Source organism: Pipistrellus kuhlii, unplaced genomic scaffold (assembly GCF_014108245.1).
Source record: "Pipistrellus kuhlii isolate mPipKuh1 unplaced genomic scaffold, mPipKuh1.p scaffold_m20_p_15, whole genome shotgun sequence".
NCBI classification, from domain to species: Eukaryota; Metazoa; Chordata; class Mammalia; order Chiroptera; family Vespertilionidae; genus Pipistrellus; species Pipistrellus kuhlii.
Genome location: NW_023425460.1, coordinates 6,249,096 through 6,268,524, shown reverse-complemented (window position 1 = coordinate 6,268,524; position 19,429 = coordinate 6,249,096). Strand labels below are relative to the sequence as shown.

Genomic DNA, 19,429 nt, shown 5'->3' with positions numbered 1-19,429 from the left:
ATGTGTTAGAAGAGTTGAAGACTAAGATTTTAAAGGCTTGAGGTAGTATTTCTTTATGAAAGAAAGGTACAAGTCGATTTTGCATTTTCCTTTGACCACAGGGAGAATAAGGCTGCTAGAATGATTAGAAATATTGCACAGGACATGAAATCTACTGATTACAATATTTGGCCAGTCATTTTTCATGTAGTACTCTCTCATGTTTGGATCTGTAATCTGTCAAGGAAATAGCTTTAACATATATATTTAGATGAATGAAACTTTTAATGTCAACAATTATTGATAGTGCAAAGTAAGAAAAAGGTCTTTTTTTGTGAATAAGTCTGTGAGTGATTATCAAATGATTTTGAAAAAAAATAGGGGAATAAATATTTTTTGTGTGTGTCATATGACCATTAAACCACCTTCCACCATTTTTCTCCATTCTACTCTATCAAGTTCATTTTATAATATTATATTCTTGGTATTGTGAACAATAATATGATAATGTAGAGGTGACATGTTAGAATCTAGAGAGTAATGAGACTATTGGATGTCCAGGTCCAGAATAATCAGACATCTGTTTTCTGCTACTTGGAAGAAGATAGAACATAGTCCTTACCTAGAAAATTTTACAAACTGGGAATTAATAGTAACTTCACAAATATTCTTTAAAACTTGAAATCCTTTATATCCTTACTTCATCCTCTACAACCAAAGATGCATGCATATGTGTGCTCACATGCACTCATTCATCAACTTTTTCAAGAAGTCAGCATCCAAGCTCCATGGTTGTTCTTCAGATTTTAGACTCTCAGAGGACATGGGCTTGAGCCCAGAAGAATTTTAGTAGCCTAGCATTGGAATATATCCAACTATAGTCACCATAATGAGTGTTGTTGAATTGCTGATTAGTGAATCCTGCTGGCTTTCTTTGGGTCTCTAGGGGAATATAAATCTCAAATGGAGTAGCCAGTCCTATTTGTGCCAAGGTCCCAGTTTCACAGATGACACCATTTTTAGGGAATCACCTAAGTTTCCCAGAACAGAACATCCTCATCTACTAAGATAGCAATGGACATGAATTCAGGGCAAACATCTTTGACTTCTCTTTCAGAAAGAAGCAAAGGATGGCTGAGTGACAGAGTGGCAAGGAAAAAATGCCTTTGGAAAATGAGAGACATATATTAGCATTTATTGTTCTAGACAATTGACATTTATGTAGAATAAGATCAAAACTTTAGAATGATGTTCTCATCTCTCTTACCTGTGCTACTCTTTCATACTGGTCATATGTTCTCTTGGGGTGTTCTCTGACCATATTCAGACAAAATGGGAATGATGCTTCATCCTAGTGGCCAGTACCAGCAGCTGCTAGATACTTGCTGATCAGTAATTAAGTATGTCATATAATTCCTCACTTATGCAGGAAATATCAAGCTGATTTTATTTTATTTTTTAAAATATTTATTTTGTTGATATTTTACAGAGAAGAGAGAGGGATAGAGAGTTAGAAACATCGATGAGAGAGAATCATTGATCAGCTACCTCTTGCACCCCCCCCCCCCTCCAACTGGGGATGTGCCTGCAACCAAGGTACATATCCTTGACAGGAATCGAACCTGGGACCCTTTAGTCCGCAGGCCGATGCTCTATTCACTGAACCAAACTGGTTTTGGCATCAAGCTGACTTGAACTTCATCCTACTGACATGCATGTGACATGCATGATAGGATGGGAAGGAGGGTGTCATCATCCCAGAGATCTGCTATGATGTCTGGCAGTTCATTTCTCAATCTATTCCTTTGGTCTCCTTCTTCCATGTTGCACTGTTACCCCAGCAGCTTTCCTTGGCCCTTTCCTCATGCTGCTCTGGTCAGATTACTGTAGCTGTTTTTCATCTTCTGTTGGACTACCACGCTTGTTAAAAAAAATAATTGTACGTTAGAGCTGGTTGGTACCAACTTGAAAGCCTGAAAAGTTTAAAATATATGATATCTGGAAGGCCGTGTGAGAAGATTTTCTGGATGTGCAGGCCTTCCGTTGCTGCTGGTGATGACTCAGGATTGGGATATTGAATAGCAGGCTTGGTTTTGCCCAAAGATGGTGAGGAGATGTTTTCATGTCTCTGGCATGCAGTGAGGGGCTCCACAGGCTCACATAGGAAGCATGTGCTTTGGGGGAGGAATTTGCTCTTTTGGCTTTTTCAGTGTTCACCACACTGTGTTCTAGAACAGATTTACCTCTGGGGAGCCACCACCCTCCTACCTTTAATCTAGAGTGCTCTCCTGGGACCAGCTGCTATGTCAGCACTAGGAATGGGCATGTGATCAGGCCCAACAGAGCAGAGTGTCCTGACCATAGAAGTTCATTCAAGGTCTAGCCTATAATCCAAAACAGGCCATGGATTCCTTGGTTTTGCTGGAAACTTTCAGGAAACAGAAGTTCTTCCTGTCATCTTAGAAGATGATAAGATTAGATCTGGAGCCCGTGGGGAGTCACCCCAGGCCAGGGGGACCCTAAAGCTGGTGTGGAGGAGCACAAGGCTGGAGATAGCAAGTCCTCGGGTCCAATCATACATGAAACTGTCCTTGGAACCATCAGAGCCCCTGCTCACCATTTATTTTCCAAGATCACTTTAAGCTGGATTTCATCATTTACACCAAAAAAGTAATCTTTACTCTCTGAAATGTTCAACAAGGGAGATTCTACAACCTTCCCTGGAAATGTCTGCCCCCAATAGAATCATACCATTCAAGAATTCTTAGTTATGTATGGCTTTAATTTCATTTTTGGACAGTATCTCCATAGAGTGGGTAACAAAATACCACCCCCACCCCAGAGCAAAAAACAACAACAAGCCAATCTGAAAAAAAAACCCCAGAATCCATGCTGAAACCGGTTTGGCTCAATGGTAGAGCGTCAGTCTGTGAACTGAAAAGGTCCCAGGTTCGATTCTGGGACCTTGGTTGAGGGCACATCCCCGGTAGGGGGTGTGCAAGAAGCAGCTGGTCGATATTTCTCTCTCATCGATGTTTCTAGCTCTCTATCCCTCTCTCCTCCTCTCTGTAAAAAATCAATAAAATATATATTTAAAAAAAAAACAACCCCCCCCCCCCCAGAATCCAGAGACAAAAACCTGATTAACCTCCTCTTTATAAAGGCATGTTCATATGCTCAGATATTGATTTTCAATTATCCCTTAAACCTTCACATTAAATATTGTCTTTATTATGCAACTTCAAAATTGTTTACTTCTTAACATGTATGACAAGTATAAACACTATTGAGCCATGATTTAATATGAACACTTGGTATTCAGCCATCTCAAAAAGCCTCTTTTGAAGATTTTATTGTGAGCCAGTCCTGGCATCGGGTCCTAAAATGCATTGATGGATGATGAGGGGCCTGGCAAATGAGTCACCTGGCAACTTCCCTGGCCCTTGGGAAAGGGCTGCTGGTTCTCTTACTGAGACCGCTTTAATAGACAGGGACTGGTAACTGTGTTACCAAGAAACCGGAGAAGATTCCAGTAAAATCGGCCCATGTAAACACAGGTCTTTCTCTGTGAAGTCACTTGCTTCCCATCAGAGACAATGGGGTGGCGGGCTTTCCCCACACCCCCCCCTCATCTCCTTTGGGCCTTTGACTGCTCTGCCTCTTGCCCCCTACCCCATGGAACAGGGTTCGCAGTGCCCACACTGCCCATGCTCCACACCTGCTCCCACAACTGTGTGTGAATCTGCAAATGACTTCGCTCAAATTAAGACAAAAGAAAAACTATATGATCTCTCAGTTCCTTGGCCTGGATAATGGATGCTGGGAGTTGGGAAAACAAGTGTGCAGCTTTCTGCCCACTCCGGGCACTGCGGTCAAACAAGTCAATTCAGCCGTCACAGAGGCCTCCACCGCCTTGTGAGCGTGTTTGTGTAAAGTCTTGGAGTCTTTGATCAAAGAATGGCATCTCAGGCCAGGCCCTAATCCTCACTGCCTTAAGGTGTTTCAATGAGTTAAAAAAAAAAAAAAAGTTGATAACAGCTGGGACTTAAATTTGCCTTTGCCCCAGCTTTTGTTTTGAAAGGGCTTCTATTATCTATGGCTTCCCTTTTCGAAGCAAAGATGGATCGTTGGGTAAACCAAAAAGGGAAAGAGGATCTGGGAGGAAATGGGCGGAGACTCGGAATTAATCTTCTGGGGAAGAATGTTTGATCAGCAGGGAGGAGAAGATGGAAACCTCTGATGCTGACAGCAGGCACCTTTCTGAGGAGGGTGTGATTGGCACCTTTGAAGCTTCGGTTGGGAGCCAGTGTCCAGTCGGTCGGTCGGGGCTTCCTCTGTCTGTGGGTGGTGGTGTTAATAATGTGGCAACTGGAAGGATTAATTGCAGACAAGCAGCAGGATTACGAGGAGGGCTCCTCAGCTCTAAAAGGAACAGCTCGGGGAAAGCCTCTGATCTGTCAGCCTTGGAGGAAATTAGTGGGGGCAGACTCGAGGAGGCTTAAAAAAAAGGCATTTAGGATATTAAAGTGAAATGTGAAGAGGATATTAAAACGGGGCGGTAGAAAGGCAGGGTCCCCCCTCTTCCTATTAGGAATTTCCGTGATTTGTCCACATTTTCCAGACGCCTTCTGTTTACGGTTCAGCAGAATGATCTCACTTGCATGGCAACAGGTTAGGGAAGGGTTATCCGGCATTCCCGGTTGCACCCAAGTTCCTGTGCGAAACTTGTTTGCTCTCCACCACCTGGCAGATCCAGAATCTCCCGAAGCTAAAGCTCCCAGTTATAATTTTAAAACAAGTCAAAGCATTACTGACACCCTATCTGCATTCGCTATCTATTGTATATTTTACTTCTTACCCTTCTGGTTCAAGTCGGGATGTTGCCCATAAATCGTGCGTTACCATTAAAGAGGCCATTCATCACGCTTCCTAATGTGATTAATCAAGATACACCACAGTCCTCTTAAAATGAGATCATTTTGATAAATCACGTATGACATGAAAAGACTTTATTCCTTTTAAGTGCAATTTAGGCTGTAATTTTTTTCCCCTCATTTATGATTCATGGGAGAAACATGGATAAAATTCCTTGCACAGTTACACCTTATCTACAGCAATAACTCAAAACTGCTTTTAGATGAAAATCCAGGGTCTTATTCACCAAAGCTGAATGCCAGCTCATTATTTTCTGGCATTCGGTAGTCCAAAAATAATGTCTACACATTAAGCAGCATTCTCAAAAAGTTGGAGTGGGCCCAGAACCAGGCGCATCAATTACACTCTATCATCCTTAATAAGGAAGAAATATCAGATGTCCTCGAGGAGTCTTTTGGAATCAGTAATTCTCAGCCTTCATCTTCCCAATTTTGAGTGATTGGACACAAAAATGGTAGTAATAACAAAGGATGGGAATTTCAGCTACTTTACCTGGCTCTTGTCTCCTGTTTTGTGAAGCTCATAGGAGGCACATTTTCCCCTCCCATGTGGCTCATGCTATGTTTTTTTTTTTTTTTTTTTTTTTTTTTGTGTGTGTGTGTGTGTGTGTGTGTGTGTGTGTGTGTGTGTGTTTAATTCGCCTTTTCTTGTTTCACAAATGAAACTACCATTTTGTTAGGTTGAGTTTTGTTTCTAAGCGTCTGGACCTCACAGCTATCACAATAATTTGGGAAGCGGCATTCATAACCTCCAATAGAAGAATAATTTGAAAATGCGTCTTCTGGTGAGATCCATCAAGTTTAAGGTCACATTTTTGGTTAAAAGGCAGACACTGATGCTATTCATTAAAGTGAAAAATGGCTTGTTTTCCACTAATATTGAAATAAACTCTGGACGAATGTAGCCTTGCTGGCATGCACTTACAGAGAAAGCAAAAGGAAACACAAGATATATTTAACTTGGACATGTAGCGTCAACAGAGTTTCAGGTCTTTCTTGAATTAGGAAGATTGGCTGAAACAAATGTGAACAACCAGAAGTTCATTTGCTTCTTTCAGAGGATCAGAGCATTAAAAGAAGGATTCGGTGTCTAAGGATCAGACACACATGTGTTTTTCCCAAACCCTGTTACTTATGAAGGACTTCATCAGCATGCAACTTACCTCACTGCTGTTGTTAAGGATGCATTTTGCGGTGTGGATCAAAGCCCTGTATTTGTGCTTCCGTGACCCAAGAGGGCAAATTTTCTATTCATAGCCCCATAATGCAGCAGAACCCAAGTTTATTTGGGATATCATGTCCATGCTTTTAGTCTCCATACCTCACTCAGATAGAGACTGGCATCAAAAGTCTCTTGAATATTATTCACATTAAAATGAAATTTTCAATGCCTTTAATTTTTTCTAATATAAAGAGTAAATTTAGAATATAAGGTCATTAAGAGTAGACTTTCTGTTCTTAGGATTCCATTTCACATTTATGACTTTCTATTTTAGCGAAAAAGATCTGTAAATTTTAAAGAAAGCATGTATCTCATTAAAAAGAGCTTCCCAGTTCTATCAACACTCAGCAAAACTCCCAAGAATGCAAGTTGAGGACATAAATATTTTAAGGCCCTATAAAATTGGCAGTGAGTATTTTTCCTCCCTTTAATACCATGTTCATTCTAATTTAGTGCCACGATTCTATTTCCAAAGCAGCTTTTCATACAACACACAATTATTTCATACAGGGCTGGGTAGGTCACCTCATTAAGCCTGCAAAGATCAAACCTCTTGTGATCCCCACAAATATCCTTGCCTTTCTTCCTAATTAAAATGGCCCTCCTAAATTGTCTCAAGTTTATCAATACAAATAACAAGCTCAGCAAAACAGCCACAGTGGGAAAGTTAGTGGGGCAAGGTGACCTGGTCCTCACATCTCACACACAGCCAACCTTGTTGTGTGGGCAGTGGTGCTCTGCCATCTGTTGGCGTTGCTTACACATAACAGGGTATTGATGTCCCTCCCAGCGGTGCAGCAACCCTCTCTGACCCCTGTCCCAGTTCATCACCGGTGAGCAAAGAAGGGGCCATTTGAAAATTTCAGGCCTCCTGATTTCCTCCATCATTCATTTCCTTGGCCACATGTTTCTCCTGCTAATGCTAAAAATTTATGGCTGAGCACATTAAGGGCAGCACAAGTCCTTTCCTTCTTCTGGATTATTTCATAGTTTCCTGTCATAAGGAAATCCAAGAAGACGTGTCCTCAGTGGATTGTGTGTGACAGTGTCTGCTTCTATCTCAGGAATCCGAGGCGTGATGGATAAACTGTCAGCCGTGAAGGATGATGTTTTCTCCATATTTCCATTATGAACCAAGCTGTCATCTCCTAATAAATTTCTTGCATTGGTATCAATTTATTTTTACAAGCAGAGGGCCTGATGTATTTGGGAAAGGCTCTGACAGCCGATCTGGCCCAGCTCAACAGAGCTGGCTCCACCTCATTTTGGGAAACTACTTTGGTTCCAAGGACAGAACTTGACCTGTAGCCCTGGAGAATAAAAAAAAAAAAAAAACTCTGTGCAAGGAAGAGGACACATGAGGCAAGTTCCTTCTTTGAAGCCAAAATAAATCAAGCCTGTAGGATTGCCATGACAGGATATTATTCCTAAGTCAGCCTTACAGACCCAGATGAGAAATGCCATATGTAGCTATTGACTAAAGACAATTAGACCATCACAGTAGTGCCATGAATCTACAGATAAACTCAGATTATAAGCGGGCTAAAGATCTCACTACTTCTGTCCTCAGAAAGGATCTTAGCTAACAAGTAAGGAGTAGAATCTACTCAGGTAATAAACATTTGATTACAAATGATGTGTGTGTCCCTATTATAGCTACTAAAAAAGTTAGAGAAGCCCTGAAACATTAAAACATAGTCAAGAACTTAAACCTAGCCAAAGAAATATGATGTTGTACAAAATTAGAGTGAAGTAAAAGTAAATCATAGTTAACATTTAATGCGCAATGTGATGATCTTTGTCTCTTACCTTATTTAGTCTTCATCTTTTTTTGAAGTGGTAGAGTGTCACGCTAGTTAAGACAATGGCCATTTGAGGCAAGCTGCCTGGATTCATGTCCCACCTTGCCATGTATTCATAATCCAAGAACCTACATAAAACCTTGGTCAAGTTATTTAATTTCTCTGGGTCTCAGTTTTCCTCATCTGTAAAACAGACATAGGGATTATAATTGCCTCAGGGAACTGTTATGAAGATTGAGTAAATTAATATATAGAATAAATTAATACTCAAAGTAAGCACAAATACATTTTAGCTATTTTTAACTGTCATCATCATCATTATCATAACTATTATTATTATTTTACAGTGGAGGAAAGTATAGCTAAAAGAGTTCAAGTAAATTGCCCAAGGTCATAAAGCCAGATGGAGGCTGGCTCTAAATCTTGGTCAGTAAGGTATCAGCATAGGAAAGAGAGAAGCAGAGGATATACAAGTTGTAAATAAGTCAAGGACACAATCCTTGAAGCTTAATTAGCTTTTTTCTTGCGATTCTTTCCATTCCTAGAGTATAAAATAGCCTTTTTTCCCCAGAGCCCCAAACATGATGTAGATGTTACTTAATAAGGGTTATATATAGTGGTGTGTTGGTAAATGTTCAACAACCAGTAATCAGGAGAAAAATTATGTGCACATGAGCTTATTGAAATTTTTATGTATGTAAAGAATGAGTAATGCACAATTTACAAATAAAATTTAAATATTGTACTTTTTTGTTATAAATTGCATTGAGCCAATTAATTTTCACATAATAATTTAAATTATTTTGGCCAACTCATGTATCCATACCAGTGTAAGGTTACAATTGATAAACAAGTGTAGTTCTGACATGAATATTAGCTATTTCCCTTCCTTATTAAGTAAGTCAGAACTTTTCTCTTTTGTCAATGACATAAGCAACTTCTTTACTGAATCAGATATATATATAGTTTTAATATGTGAATAACATGTGTTATTCATGGTAATTGCTGAAGGTACAACAAACCTTTAAGATTAATCTGTAAAGTTAACATTTTCCCCATCACTTTCTTAAGTTTAGGAAATCAATAAAGTAAAAAATCAATCCCTAATTTGTAGCATTTGCCAATTTTTGTGGTAAAGAATCTCAACAAAGCCAATGTCAGGCTACCAAAGTGACATCACCAAAGATTTGGGAAGAGATGTAAGATAGCACATCATTGTACAGCATTTTCATTATGCAGATACAATAAACATAAATAATTTCAAGAGCATAAAAGTATGTGATAAGTTATATTACCTTTACTTTTAATATAATTTATCTAATTGTAAGTGTGAATAATTTAATTTTAAATAATGGCTGTTTAATAACTAACACAGCTGGTACAGTGTGACTCCAGACACCACTGGTTGCGGGCCAAAGGGCCAAAGCCATAAATCATATTGGAACAAAACTCTTTCAATCTTTGCTTATTAACTTTTACCTATTACAAATTTTCTATCATTAAAAATTAAAGCATATACATGGTTAATATTTACTGTGTTCCCTTAATATTATATAATAAAATATTTGCATATTTCTTTTTTCTTTTTTTTAAACCACTACTGTTGAATTACAGATGTCTCCCTTTCCCTTCCACTACTCCCCATTGTTCCCTCCCTGGTTCCAGCACAACCCCAGCTCTCATCACCCTATTGTTTGTGTCCATAGGTAATGCATATCTATCAATATAATAATAAAAACGTGATATGCTAATTAGACCGGATGTCCTCCCAGATGATCTTGATGAAGACGAGGATGTGAGGGAAGTCAGGGTCCTGGGTGCCAGAGAGAAGCTGGTGCTGGCAGCTGGGGAGGACAGGCTACTCTTGCAAAATTTCCTGCATCAGGCCTTTAGTGTACATACAAGTTTTTTGGTTTATCTCTTCCCACTCCCTCCCCACTTCCCTCTAACACTCCTCAGGCTGTTCCATGTTTCTATGCCTCTGGTTCTATTTTATTCATCAGTTTATTGTGTTCATTAGATCCCTCGTTCATTTATTTTTAGATTCAATTGTTAATAGATATATATTTATTGCCATTTTATTGTTCATACTTCTTTTTTATAATTTCATTTGGTTACAATTAGAAATTACGGTTATTCCTATAGTGCCCAATATTTAGATTATTCATATTTTTTCTTGTGATATAGTGTCTGCTAAACATATTTTTGAAGGCTACTGCGCTAGATGATGTGTAAGGTTTTTAAAAATCCTGCCATTTCATGATTCGATTATTTCTGTAAAGATCCACAAAATGCCCATGCCATAGCCCTTTCTTCCTGCTTTCCATTCCTGGCTCTTTTCCTCCTTACCTGCCCTCCTTCCTCTCGTCCATAAATATTTCTAAACTGCAGTGGAACTGATGACATTTTAGGCCCTGGCAGAACCAGACCCCCTTTAGATCAGATAAAAACAATCTCCCAGTGCATCTGTGGGAGTCTTTCTGTCTTGCTGCACACTGAAAGGCACAGTGCCTTGACCTGTGAGCAGGTTGAAAGGCTCTACTTTCAGGCTGGCAAGTCTTTGCCTCTGATTCTGGCAACTTGACTCACACTTTTTGTGTTGAATTATGATCATGGTATATGGTTTTGTCTTTGCCATTAAAATGTTTTATTCATTCAAGCATCATGCATTGACTTCTCTCTGGCAACATATTGGGTACAAGGGTGAATAGTATAGTCAATCTTGGAAGTTAATACAAGTAATCTGGAAAGCTCTCGGTTAACTTGAACTAGAAATAAGCAAGGATATAATTACTGTTTTGTGAGTCCAGGTGCCATAACAGAGGTCAGGGACAAAGTTCTGTGATAATGCAGAGCATGGGAGCAATGTTATGAGTTGGTGTCTCTTATTAACCAGTATTAATCATGGATATAATTTTTTTATGAGTCGGGAATTCAAGCAAGGTCCTTATTTTACTTTTTGTGGTGTTCCCAGCACAAGGCTTGGCATATTAGTAGGTGGTTATTAAATACTTGATAACAACATGAGTGATGCTTTTTCTTATGAGGGAAAATAAATGTTTTTAGAAGAGTCAGCTTTATACCACAGTTTCAGGGAATGAATTGTGATGAAAAGTGAAGATTGCTTTTACTTGAAAGAGGCTGACAAATTTCCCAGGCCCGGGATCACTTTATGCGGCGCATGATTTAAGGGTGAGTGAGCATGCCAAAGCGCTCCACTCGAGCTGAGTGATGGGGAATGAGTTGTGGAGCTGTGGTCTTAGATGGTATTTTGTGAAAAATAGTAGGAGATTTATGACTATTAAACAACTTTGTAGTCTCCCCTTCTTGTTTTGAAGCCTGCCAAATCTCTTCTCCTGTGGTCTGTATCAGGTTCCTTCAGGGCATCCGTGATGTTCAGAAATACCCACTGGAATGCAGGTTTCCATGGAATGCTCCCAATGGGCAGGGGCTTGTATTTTGCACACATACATCCTAAGACATTTGTTTTCTGTAACCACTGAGTGAAATTCTCACTTTGCAAGTCTCTCGTAGAAGGTACTGTACTTTCCTTGAATTTTTTCCAACGAGGTTGCCAAAGTTCTACTTTCCTTCCTGCGTTCTGGAAATGGCAGAGTGTAGTATATTAGTGACTATTAGCATTATTGATGTGAGTTTAAAAAATCATTAGCAACTCTCAAACTGTGAGTAGGAGAGGAGTACAGAAACCTTCAGTGTGCTTTGACAAATCTGAGGCAGAAGGACTGACCAGCCTGGAAGGAGGATTCCAAACCTTTACTATTATTTATCAGCGTTCCCACTCTATTGTCACACTCAATAGCTTTAGAAGAAATAGATATTTCATCACAAAAAGTTAACCAGACATGGCCCTAATCCATGTTGTGCAAGTATTGGAAAATTGTTGGAGAAAATTTCCTCTTAATTATGGGTTCATATCAATATAAGATTGTATGGATCAGAGAGAAGTCTTGTTCTTTTTCAATGTTTGTGTTTACTTTTGAGAAAATTTAAAAATATAGACAAGTTTTAAAAATTTGATAATTTTCTAATATTTTAACATATTTGTTTCAAGTCATCTCTAAATAAAAATAAATAAACCTTATATACAAAAGAGAAGTTCCCCCATTGCATTAGCTCTAATCCTATAACTCTGACCACTGGCAGAGGCAATTATTTTCATGAATTTAATGTAAAACTTTTATAATTTTCAATGTTTACAGTTACTCATGAGATCAAAGAACTATATATTTGCATAAATAATATTGTACTACATTTATCATTTTGCAACTTGCCTTTCACTCTGTATTAAATTTTCATTCCTCCTCAAATTGAGTTGGATAAATCAGGTTTATTGCTCTTAAATACTAAATATTATTCCAGCATATAGATATATAACATTTTACTTATTCATTTTCCTCATTGACAGATGCTTGAATTATTTCCAATTTGTCCTGTTATAAATAATGCTGCATTATTTATGTTCCACCTTACAGACCTGAGTGAAATTTTTCATAGTGTATATTTTAGATGGAATTGCTGTCCCAGTTTTCAATTTTATGCATATTGCTAAATTACTCTCCAAAGTATTTGAACCACTAAACATTCCTGCTGGCAAGGAATGAGAAGATGGAATTTCTGTTTCCTTTCATTATCTGTAGCACTTGAGAGACTTAAAAGTTTGCACTGATATGGGTGAAGAAAGATTGTGTTGTTGTTTTAATTTTTATCCCCTTAAATCCTAGTAAATTTGGCCATCTTCTCTTTTATCATTGACCATTAAGGTTTTCTCTTCTTGTAATGACTTGTCATTTCCTTTGTTCAGTTTTCTATTGTAATTTAATAAGGGGCATGTGCATTCTGGATACTAATATTTTATTGTAGGTTTTGTAAATATCTTTTACCAGGAGTGATTTAAAAAGTAAAATGCAAAAGTATAATTCTTACCATAAGTAGGTAGGAAATTGGGCAAGGACTCAAAGATTGGAGAGTACTAGTATTTGTAGTTATGAAGACTCAGGTTTACTCAAATTTCTCTGTTCTCAATTTAAGCATATCTTCTGAATCCAGGTTAAAAGAAAATGATATTATTTAAATTGCCCCACCTCTGTTTCTATTATCTCATCATTATTATACTTTGGTTATATTGCTTCAGTTTTAAGGAGAGTTCTTTATTCTTAGATAGATAGCATAGAACTAGTTTTGTCCACTTCTTTTATGTGATAATTGTGTTCTTCTGAATCATGCTTCTATAACATTCAGAGACCAAGTGTGAATATCACTATGAGGATATTACCTAGGCTCCATTCTAATAAAAGCCAAATCAAAGGCATGGTACTTAGAATCTTGATTGGTGATAGTTTTTTTAAACATCCAGCCATGGAAGTCCCACCAAAAGTCAGAATTGGCAAAAGTGTTCTTTCCTGGATTCTTTTCCATGGCTCGAGTTTATAAACGGACACTGAGCAGAAAAGTAATTAAATGCTAGGCATAGAATGATGACTGCAAGACAGAACTCAAGCCACACAATTTTTGCTTTGACTACAATTGGAAATAAAACTAAATAGTTATTTTATCCTTGGTTACAAAACTCTTAATGTTTTGCCCAGTCAGAGATACTTGCTGAAAGGTAGTTTCTTCCAGCAGTTTTAGGAAAAGCTGTCATTAAATTGTCAACAGCCCAAATTGAGATTAAAAGTACTAAGAAACATCACAATATAGCAACCTAAGACTCAGATTGGAATTTTAGGCTTTTTAGCGATGAGGTGGAGCAGAAACATTGGCAGAGAAAGATGCCCTGGCCTCTTAGAAAGGAAGTGTGGTAGATCTGTGGAAAGACAGCCTCCTTAACCAGGCCATATGTCCTGCCTCAAGCACTGGAATAGAGGTCATTTTCAGAACATTGTCCTCGTGTCTCATTTATCACAGAGGGGTTACAGGATACCTTGAATGCAAATGGGAAAACACATGGTGACTCCAGTATTTGAATTGTAATCATATTTCTGACCCCTTTTATATCATAGCAGCATCCTCAGTGTCTAATGATGTAGTACCTAGCAAGTCTTATCTACTTTTTAAAGCATTTTTCTTGGTGACTGAACTTTTTATCTTTCTGGACCCCATACCCTTGCATCAAGGTTAAACACCATGTATTTCCCTTGAAGCTGGAGAGAAGTAATGCTACTTGAAATCTGTCTCCACCTTAGGGACAGAGCTTCTGATTTTGCACCATTCAGAACTCTTTATACAAGTCTACACTGAAAGCTGCTTAATCAAACATCTCAAAGGTCAGAAAGGGGGTTTAAAGGGTTTTTCTAGCAAGTAGGCCTAATCTCCTACTTAGTTTTGATTCCTATAATGTAGATAATCTCTTTGGAGAAAAGGCCTGCTCCTAGCAGGGCAAATATATTCCATAGAATGTATTTCCTCTTCCAGAAGGAAAAATGTAGCATTAATGACATTTACTTTTTCATGAAGCTTCGAAAGGTTGTAAGCTTAGAATTTTGATCCTAGCAGATGTTCTTCTTTTTAGATATTAAAAAAAAAAGTAGCATTTGATTCGGAAGTCTCAATGAGAGTTGCAAGGGTGATGCTTTCTTTTGCTGTCAGAAGCCACACTCTGAGTGTGACACTGGTCATTGGTTCTGAGTGACAACTGAATTCATAGCTGTGGTCCTTCCTGCCTGCCTTACCCTTCTTGAAAGTAGAGTAAGGCAAAGAGAGAGTTACCAGCTTGGGTCACACCACATATGGAGTTTGATGGTTAAAGAGCTATTTTTTATACAATAAAAAGCATCTTTATAGACATATTCACCTCATCTTTTTATAGGCCTTGGAATAGCAAAGTTTTGTTGATAACCATTATATTCCAATTTCCCTTGTGTTTCTATTGTGAAATTCAGCCAGCACCCCCATTGCACCATCTGTGATGGCTTCTATCCTTTCGCATGATCACTCATACTGTGTAGTCTTAAGTCTTCATCCAGGTCACTTGGCCCATGTAAATCAGCCAAGTTCTTCCCTTCTTCACTGGTTTCCATAGAAATCTACTCACAATGAGCATTTAATCTGTGGGAATTACTAGAAGAAGGCATATGACAGAAAACTAAGTCTGCACCATTTCCTGCCTTCAATCTCTCTTTCCTCCCTTTTCACTCAGTTCAGCACAATGAACAAATAGCCCCTTTCTCTCAGAGCCCTTCCTTCTGTAGGCTCTTCAAAGCTTTGCAGTCTACCCCACACTCACCAGCATCTTACCTCAATGCAGACAACGCTTGCTTCCTAAGAAGAGTCTCGGTTAATACTATTTTCTGCAAACCCAGATCCTAAGAAGACATGTTTGTTAAGCGAAGGTATTTAGTGTTTGGTGTTGTTTCACCTTGATATTTGCTTTTATCACACAGGTTTCCAGTGACAGCAATGTTGCCTCTCCAGAGTGCCACTACACACCCCTGCCTTCTGCTTCCAGGGAACTCACCAGTCACCGAGGTAGGAACACAGCTTTTCTTGCTCTGCTCTGATACAGGGAATGATGCCTGGCTGTGTACAGCTCTGGGCCTGTGACTGCTGCCTCAGTACTTTAGCAAGAACACAGTGCTTCTCAGTCCTTGATGGGAAAACCGTACCTGTCAGCTCTAGCAACTTGAACTCATATTAAACAGAATTTAGTGGTAGTCCACTGGGAAGGCAAATAAATCCATTGTAAAATATAATTTGGTGAATTTTTATTTTTTAAAGTATTTATAGCACTTAAAAATTACTAAGATAATTACCTTCAGCAAAAGGAATGAAGAAAAATTGGAAAGCTCACTAATATTAGGAAAAGTGTCATTGTTTAGGAATATAATGGTTGAAATCTGTAACTTAAAAATAAATGAACGGTATATGACAGCTAAAAGGAATTTCGATTTGCCTCGAAATATTGAAGAGAATCAGTCTGTAGTTTTCTCTGATCCCGGAAACAATTTGGCTTCGCCAGTTTTTCCAAAGCCTTGAATTCCTACTGCCATCTCTAGAGTCGGTACGGAATATAATTTAAAAATGTCTTATTCCAAGCTGGCTGCTTAGGCCAAGGACTATGTGACCCCATTTGTTGGAACTGGTTAGAACAGGATGAGGCCCTGTAGTGTAACCTGTTTACCTCACTTTATCCCAGTCATGACTACAGCCACATTTCCTAATTGTGAACCTACCTTCTAAGGGTAAGTAAGAGCAGGAGTAGATTGAGGGCATTGCATACTTTAAAACTGTTTCCCCCAAGCAGCAAATTCCCTTTCTCCATGCAGCGGTCACTTAGTGAGGATGGTCCAGCTTTGTCATCCCAGCTACATTGCAGTGTCAGTGGGCAGGGAAAAAGACTGTAGAGATGCCCAGAAAGGGGTGAGCTGGTCCTCTAAGAACATGTGGGCTCTGGGCAAATGGTGCATTTCTGTAGAAAATGGTTCAGAGGTCATGCCAGGTTCCTGTGGTCTGTGATTGGGCTTGTGTTGCATCTTTGATGTCTGGGCACAGTAGAACTTTCCTACATTTAAGTACACATTGGTTCCATTAGGGTTCAGTTGTGATACAGTTCATTGCATGTCAATTTTGTGAAAAATCAATTTTGCTGAAAGTCAGGTAGGATAAATTGATTCTAACATGTTATATTTTGAGAGGCATGAATTGGTCTCCTTCACTAAATGCCTTTATGAAGGTTTTGAGCAAGTCCCTTTAGAGACATTTTTCAAATTCCCCTAGGATAATAATAATGCCTAATCTAGAAAGAATAACAAATTGACCTTAGCATCATATTGTCCTGGGTTTATTTATTTGCTTTTTTGGACAAAGGTGATTTTACTGTATATAGCCTGTTGAATACACTGCATAGGAGCTGAAATCTCAGACTTTTTGTAAAAGTTGATAATGTCCATGAAATTGAGATTTTACAACAGGAGGATGCAATCAGGTAAGTATTAATCATGATTAAGACAAAGAACCTCTGTCATTGTAACAGTCAAGTAATAAATTTGAACCTTGAAGAGATGGGGTATAAGAAAATAAATATGGACAAATGCCTAAGGTGGTTAGAATGAAAATAGGTGTTCTTGGATGACATCAGAGCCCAACATTAATGGGAAAATGTTATTTAGAAGAAGCCAACAATGGGTGTCTTGATTTTACTGAAGAACATTTCTATACATTTATTATACATAGTGCCTGGTTGGTGCTAACTATTCAGATGGTGGAAAAAGCAAGAAAGCATCATGAAATGATTGCCAAATCTTTAGGACCTTTGGACATGAGGAAACCAGTAAGAGAGAGCCAAAGAAGCTCAGTAAGGCCGAATTATTGGATTGATCTATGTAGGGGAAAGATCAGACTGATATATTTCAGCTTGACAGGAATCATACAATGACCAATGGGAAAAGCCACATATTTTGGCACCCAGAATGAAATCACTTAGTGTCACCTTTTAAAAAAATATTTAAGTTAAAGAAATTATTCTAAATTTCTGATCATATGAATTGGCAAGCTATTTGAGTGTCATTTATTAATACCCAAATGGGAACAGCTTACAAACATTTACCCAGATAACCACTTTCACATTGTGAAGGCAGGTTATGTCATTTCTCTCCCAGATGAAATCCTCTATGGATCTGAAATATGGTCCATAAAACCTTAAGTTCTATTTGCAAATAATTTTTGATTCCTCTAGTTCTCAATCTCTTTTCATTCCGCACCAACAAGTACACAAACTATCGGGCAGTAGTTCATGTGAAAATTGCTATTTTTTGATACATGTCATTTCCCCTTTACTTGTCCTTTTATGTAACTTCCAATGTCGAGTATAATGGGCCTCAGATTCATATCCTAAGGACTCTAAATTCAAATGCAAGAAAAGTTAGGGCCCAGGATAGTGGTCAGGAGATAGGGGACTCTATTTTTCCATCTGTAACTTAAAGAGAATCTGCACATCATAGGGAGAGCAGGGATGTGCAGTACTTCCTGCTTCCTGGATGAAACTTTTTTCTGATCTTATCTATTTTTATTTTTCTCCTCTTGAAGTACTGATAATGTTCATTTCTATATCTTCCTTAGTGCAGTTGTTTCTATTCTACTTTGTCTGACAGAGGTCAGGTAAATGTACATCTTGAACTTCTCATAAATGAAAGCTCCCTGAGGGGCCATACAGATTTGAACCTGTCTTCCCTCTCATATTACTGACTCCTATTCATTCTTAAGGTATCAGCTTAAATATCACAGCTCCAAGGAGGATTCTCTGATCCCACCCTGCACATGTGTATTAGGTTGGGTTTACTTTTGTAGGGACTGTCTTCTTAGATAGGCTTTAAGCTCTTAGGAAGAGTGGAGGAGATTGTGTCTGTTTGCTCATCACAATATATGCAGTGCGTCCTACTGAATAGGAGTTCAGGAAATATTTGTTCAGTAAATGATAAGTGATGGACACCTGGGAGAAAGTCAGTAACTCAGATGCCTCTGTAAGGTAGCTTGACTATATCTGAGAAAAAGGGACCCATCATTCCTTGGGGGAGGACCTGTCTATATGAAAGGGAATAGCCAGCTTTGTGGACCTCAGACCACAGCTCTGCTGCTCTCAGAAACCCAGATTTTGTGGACAGAAGCACCCATTTTATTGAATCAATGCCAGACAGCATTTAGCAACATTGCATAGCTTTTGAGTAGATAATTATCTTAATGTCATAGTTTTTAAACTCTGGTATTATGATAGTAGAAAGGGAGTAGTACAAATGGAAGCAACTAACAGAACTGTTTTACTAGAACAAAAGCTCTCAAAGAAGGTCCTGAACACTCAATATGATGCAGGTTGTGCTATAGATAAGGTTTTGGAAGGGTCCATCTGAGTCTCTGTGAAAATTCTGCTCTAGCCTGAGCATGTCTTCAGAGTGCAGGGACATGGGGCTGTGTCAGTGATCTCAGCTGCTACCAACTGGCAGTCCATGTACTATATGTGGGTATCCATGTTATGAAAAATGTTGAAACGTTTGTTGGAGAAATGTCTCTAAATATGCCATGTGCAAGGGACATGTTTCCACTCTCTATCTAGTGGATTTTAAAAGTAGAATTTTCATTTATATAGACTGTTGTGTCTTTTGGGGAAGACATTTCTATTTGGAACACAGACCATACCATCCTTAAGACAACCCTTAATATTATTATTCCCATTTAACAGAGGAAGACCCAAGAATTTCTAGAGGAGACTGAGTCATTCAGTAACAGAGGCAAGGGAAAAAATTGAAACTCCTTGTCCTTGATTTCCAGGCCACTCTTGACATTTGTGCTTCACATAGGACATAAGAAGTGAATGCAGGACTGACTGTGGCATTGTGCTGGAGGTAAGAGGAGAGAAAGTACAGGGAGGGCGCAGCCTGGGAATGTCCACTGCTGGTGGATTTCCATATCCTATGCTAACGCTGCAAAGAAGTGGGCATTGCTTATTTCTGTCAAAATAATTGCCCCTCCCCTCCCCTTCTTTT

At 38.7% G+C, this 19,429-nt stretch overlaps 1 protein-coding gene across 1 annotated transcript in view; it reads left to right on the top strand.

Annotated features, from left to right (window-relative positions):
* LRMDA (leucine rich melanocyte differentiation associated) overlaps positions 1 to 19,429 on the top strand; it is a 991,648-nt gene that overhangs the window by 764,943 nt on the left and 207,276 nt on the right. The window contains exon 6 of the mRNA XM_036438152.2: positions 15,338 to 15,422. Coding sequence (XP_036294045.1) covers positions 15,338 to 15,422 — 85 coding nt within the window. The remainder of the gene's footprint in view (positions 1 to 15,337; positions 15,423 to 19,429) is intronic.